The sequence below is a fragment of the Chaetura pelagica genome, unplaced genomic scaffold (assembly GCF_000747805.2).
Source record: "Chaetura pelagica isolate M959 unplaced genomic scaffold, ChaPel_1.0 scaffold527, whole genome shotgun sequence".
Taxonomy (NCBI): Eukaryota; Metazoa; Chordata; class Aves; order Apodiformes; family Apodidae; genus Chaetura; species Chaetura pelagica.
This window is the reverse complement of record NW_009953915.1, coordinates 91831-96430: the sequence shown is the minus strand read 5'-3', so window position 1 is coordinate 96430 and position 4600 is coordinate 91831. Positions and strand designations below refer to the sequence as shown.

Here is a 4600-nt window from a genome sequence, read left to right as displayed (position 1 = left end):
CACCCCTGCCTCTTGCTTCCCCTTAACCCCATCGGTGCAGGTTTGTCTGCCCCTCTCCATGGGATGGAGCAGCAGGTGAGGCCCTTCCTACCCCATCCTGCCTTCTCCCAGGGGGTAACACTCCTCCTCCCCGGGGGTTGTTTCACTGCAAGGAGCCCAATTCACCCAGAGAAGCAGCATGAGTGGCTGGGACACCTGCTGGGTGGTGCTGCTTGGTAGAAAGGTGCAGAATCAACTGCAGAGGCAGAGCAGGCAGGTCAGGCACTGCCTGGAAAGTGAGCCCAGCAGCACCTCGGGCTCCAGGGAAGGGTGGAGGGGATGAGCCAGAGGAGCTGGTCTCCTTGCTTGAGCTTTTTCTGGGGGTGAGGTTGGCTGGAGGAAAGAGCTCGGCCAACACGGGTCACCCCAAAACTCCCTGCAGGTGGGGCCAGGGGACTCTCCACGTCCCATCCTGCCTCCAGATCTAGCAACTTTAGGGATGGGAGTGGGAACAGAGGTGTGGGGAAATGGGATGCTTGGGTTTTGGTCACCCACAGACCCGTGATACCCCTGCCAGCTGTGCTCCTGGGATGGGGTGAACACACCGGGGAGCTGTGGGTCAGAACAAGCTCTTTTGGTCTTGCCACTGCAGATTTTCACCCTGCCTTCCAGCCCAGGGGTCCCTTGAGGTCGGCTTGAGCAAGGCAGGAGGGCAGGAGCACCTGGGACCCCCTCCCATGGGTGCCAGGCACCCTCTCGTGGCCAGCAGCCCTGCTGGGTGCCCACGGGCAGGGCATCCTTGGGATGTATGGAGGGATCTGCCAGCCTTCCCATGGGAAAACCCTTTCAGGGAGCTGGGATTTGGGTTCTCCAGGCTCAGCTCAGGCTCCACTGGGTCCCCTTGCCTCTCTCTCCCCTGATTTATGCTGGGAGAAGCAAGGATTTGGACAAAAACCCTGGGAGCTGCCTTCTCCTCAGCCAGGATCAACCTGCCCTTCTCCCTCTGACACTTTTCCTCCCTCTGAGGAGCCTGCAAAATAAATCACTGCTTGGCATAAACAAAGCCTGAAGAGGTATTAGCCAAAAAAACCCCAACCCCAAACACAACAACCCTGTGCTCAGGAGCTTCACAAACTGTTTTGGTTTTTTTTCCCATGAGAGAAAAGCAGGAGAAGGGGGGGTGGGTTGTTTCCCCCCCCTCATCACCCCTTTCCCCAGGGGTTTCTCCACCTGCCCACCCAGTTTCCCTCCCTCCCACCACCACCTGGGAGCCAAACCTTAGGCTGCTGACAGGTGCCTCCCCTTCCTCTCACCCCTCCAAGTGTGTGTGTGTGTGGGGGGAATGATTGGAAGGAAAAACCCTGGTGGCTTTCCCTGCAGGAATGTTGCTGGAGCCTCAGCCGAGAGGGGAGCAGTGGGGTTGGGGGGTGCTGGGTGTTCCCCCCTTCTTGGCTGGCTCAGCATGGTCCCACTGGGTGACTGGGGTGGGAGGGGAGTCCCTGATTCCCACCTGCTCCCGGGTTTCCTGCGACTTTAAAGTTCCCTCGGACGCCCAAGAGGGAAAAAAAGAGGGAGGAGAAAAGAGTTGGTTTCATCATCGCTCCCCAGAGCAGACTTATAAAAACTTGGAGCTCTCGCTGCCTGCCTCACTGCCGGGCTGGGAGGGGGTCTGGGGAGGATCTTAGGGGCTGCCAGCAGTGGGAAAAGAACCAGGCAGCTTTTTTGGGGGGCTCCTCAGGAAGCCCCCCCCCACCCCAACCATGGGACTTCACCCTGAAAGCGGGAAAGCCCCGGTCGACGCGCCCCAAAGTTCTGGCACCTGCTCCAGGAGGATCTTCTGCAACATCAAGGTAAGGAGCAGTGCCTGGCAGGGATGGGATGCTTCCCAGGCAGGGAGGGAAGCAGGATTCCTTCAGCAGGGGTGGACCCCAGCCCATCCCAAAGGGTCCCCACAGCCCCACCACAAACACCCAAACCAATGTTTGCTGAGATGCCGAGTTTGAAACTCGGCTCTTGGTGCGATCCTGGGTAATATTGCTGGGAAGTCCTGGGTAACAGTGCTGAGCTGCCTCCCACAGTGCCCGGGAAGAGCTGGAAGGGTTCTGGAGTGGTGCTGTACCCAGCACCTGGGCATCAGTCCTCTGCGGAAGTGGGCAGCCCTCCGTGGGTTGCAGAGCTCACCCACGGCGCCGGGTACACCGTGTGCTGCTGCGTAAGGGAATGATTAACCACATCCTGGTGGGAAAGGAGAACACTGCCCTATCATAATGCCAGCTTGCTTGGGGAAAAAAAACAACACAACAAAAAACCTTGCTGAGCCGGGCATTTGGAGTGACAAGAGGCCAAATCTGAGCGGGTTGAAGTGGGTTTTGTGAGGGTGGCTGCCTGGTTACTCACCTGCCCTGGTGAGCAAGGTGAGAGCTGTCGTCTTCAGGCCAGTCCCTGCCTCACAGCTCACAGCCTGCAGGAGGAAACACCAGCCAGCCTGGCCACCACTTGCCTCCTCCACCCTGCCAACCCTCAGGCTTCTTCACCTGCCCCAGGTTTCTTCCCCCTGTGCAGTTTGGCCCCTTTTTTTTGGGGGGGGGGCAAGGCAGGGAGGCTGCTGCATGGGCTGGTTCCTGTCCCCAGGCCACCTGCCTGCTTTCTCTAGTACTTCCCTGCTGGGAGAGATTTTTGTGCCTTGCTTGGCAGCACCTCCACGTGTTGGCACCTGGAGCAGCCAGGTGCAGGGTTTTTTTTTGGGAATGATGGGTCCCAGCAAGGCCTGCCCAAGGGCAGAGCAGCTTTGGGTGCATGGGGTGGGGGGGAAGCTGGTAGCACCCCTGCTCGTGCCCAGGGTGCAGCTTGAAGGACTTGATGATCTTCACGGTCCCTTCTGACCAGGATGATTCTTTGATTCCCACTGATGTCATTAAATATAAGTGTGGGTTGTTTTTTTTTTCTTGGGGGTGGGGTGGGCTGGTGAGAGCACTGCAAGGCAGGGTTTGTCAGCACTTCCCAGCCCGGCAGGTTTTGGGGAGCGTGGAGCCATGGGTTGGGCTCTGTGGTCTGGGATCAGTATGATTTGCCACCCATTGTTCCTCACCTTGCCTGGAGAATGGCACTGCCCCCCCTCCTCTTTGGGCTGTGTCACCCAGGGTCACTGTCAGGGTGCCCTGGGGTACCCCAGGGCTGTTCCCAACAGGAGCAGCACAGCGGGGCCAGCAGCAAAGCTTTGGTGATGGGCTGGGGACTCCCAGGGCTGGGGAACATGATCTCAGTGGATTTCTTCCAGTCTTACATCCCTGAAGGTCCCCACTGACTGGGTTATTCCAGCAGGTGACCAGGCTTTCTTGGCTGGCAGAGCTCCAGGGCTGGGGGGGGAGCTCAACATTTCCTTGGGTGGTTTCAGGGCTGCTTCTGTGTTGCTCTTGAGGTGCCTCTGGAGGGAACTTGTGACCTGCCCCCTCCTCTGGCAGAGGTGGGAAACGTGGCCCCAACCACCTCCAGGGATGACCCCAAACCAGAGCCCTTCTTGTAGCTGATGCTCTTTCCTGGAAACCCCCAGTTCCCTTCAGCACACCAAAAAAAACCCAGGAATGGGTTGGTGCCTTCTCTAGGGTGTTAAACTTCAGGTTTTTTTTAAAAAAACCCACCCCAACAACTGATATTTCTACATCCCACAGGTACCCAGGGGGTTGGGTGCTCAGCACCAGGGAACTTGGGCAGGGGCTACATCCAGGAGCTCCCAGGGACGTTTGGTTGTGGGCAAGTGACAAGGGAGTGTCACTTTGGTTCTTTAAAGAGTCAGTGGGTTTTTGCTACGTGGAAGAGAACAGCCCAGCACTGACTCTGTGCAGGGTCACAAGGTCTTTGGGCTCTGTCAACGTGTGCTTGTGCCATGGACCACTGGGGATGGTGGGGAGTCAGGAGACAACTTCTTGCTTTTAAGAGCAGATGTGTATAAATTGAGAAGCTGGGAACATCCCCCCTACCCTTTCCTGACCTGTTCCCTCTTCCTGTGCTGTGCTATTTGTTGTTAATAATATTTATACATTAAAAAAACCCACCCAAACCTGCAGCAGGAAAGCAGCAGCCTGTGCACAGTTGTTAATCCTCTCAGCCCCTCCAAAATGGGTAGGAAGTCCAAGTGTCACCACAAATGAGTTTCCAGTTTGGGAAATGGGTGGTCAGAGCGTGCAGGAGGCATCTCAGTTCACTTGGCTTGGTGGCTCTTGTTTGCAGGAGGGACCCTTGGTGCTGGGAGGAACATGTTCTGGAAGGTTTGCATCCAGCACCTAACTGTGTGGGGAGCTGCTGGGGCCCTGCTCCACAAAGACAGGTCCTCTAGAGGGATGTCAATCAAACATGTCCTCAGATGAGCATTTTCTGGCCAGGACAATCTTTCCAAAGCAACAAAACCCCCTCCTTGGAGCAGGTAACCATGACATTCATGTTTATGCCCTCAGGGTCACAGGCCAGGATCATTTTTAGAGTGACCTTTGGAGGGCTGGGGGTGAAAAGACATTCTTTGTCAGTGCAAACCATCTTTCTTCTCCATGTTCTGTGTAATTTGGAATGCCACCTCTCCTCACCAGGGCCCATCTCTCTTGGGGTGGCTTCTGGCCCTGGCCCCATT

General features: G+C 56.8%; 1 protein-coding gene across 1 annotated transcript in view; it reads left to right on the top strand.

Moving 5' to 3' along the window:
• The first annotated feature begins 1739 nt into the window (after positions 1–1739).
• SLCO2A1 (solute carrier organic anion transporter family, member 2A1) overlaps positions 1740–4600 on the top strand; it is a 28416-nt gene continuing 25555 nt past the window's right edge. The window contains exon 1 of the mRNA XM_010001506.1: positions 1740–1829. Within this exon, the coding sequence (XP_009999808.1) occupies positions 1740–1829 (90 nt within the window). The remainder of the gene's footprint in view (positions 1830–4600) is intronic.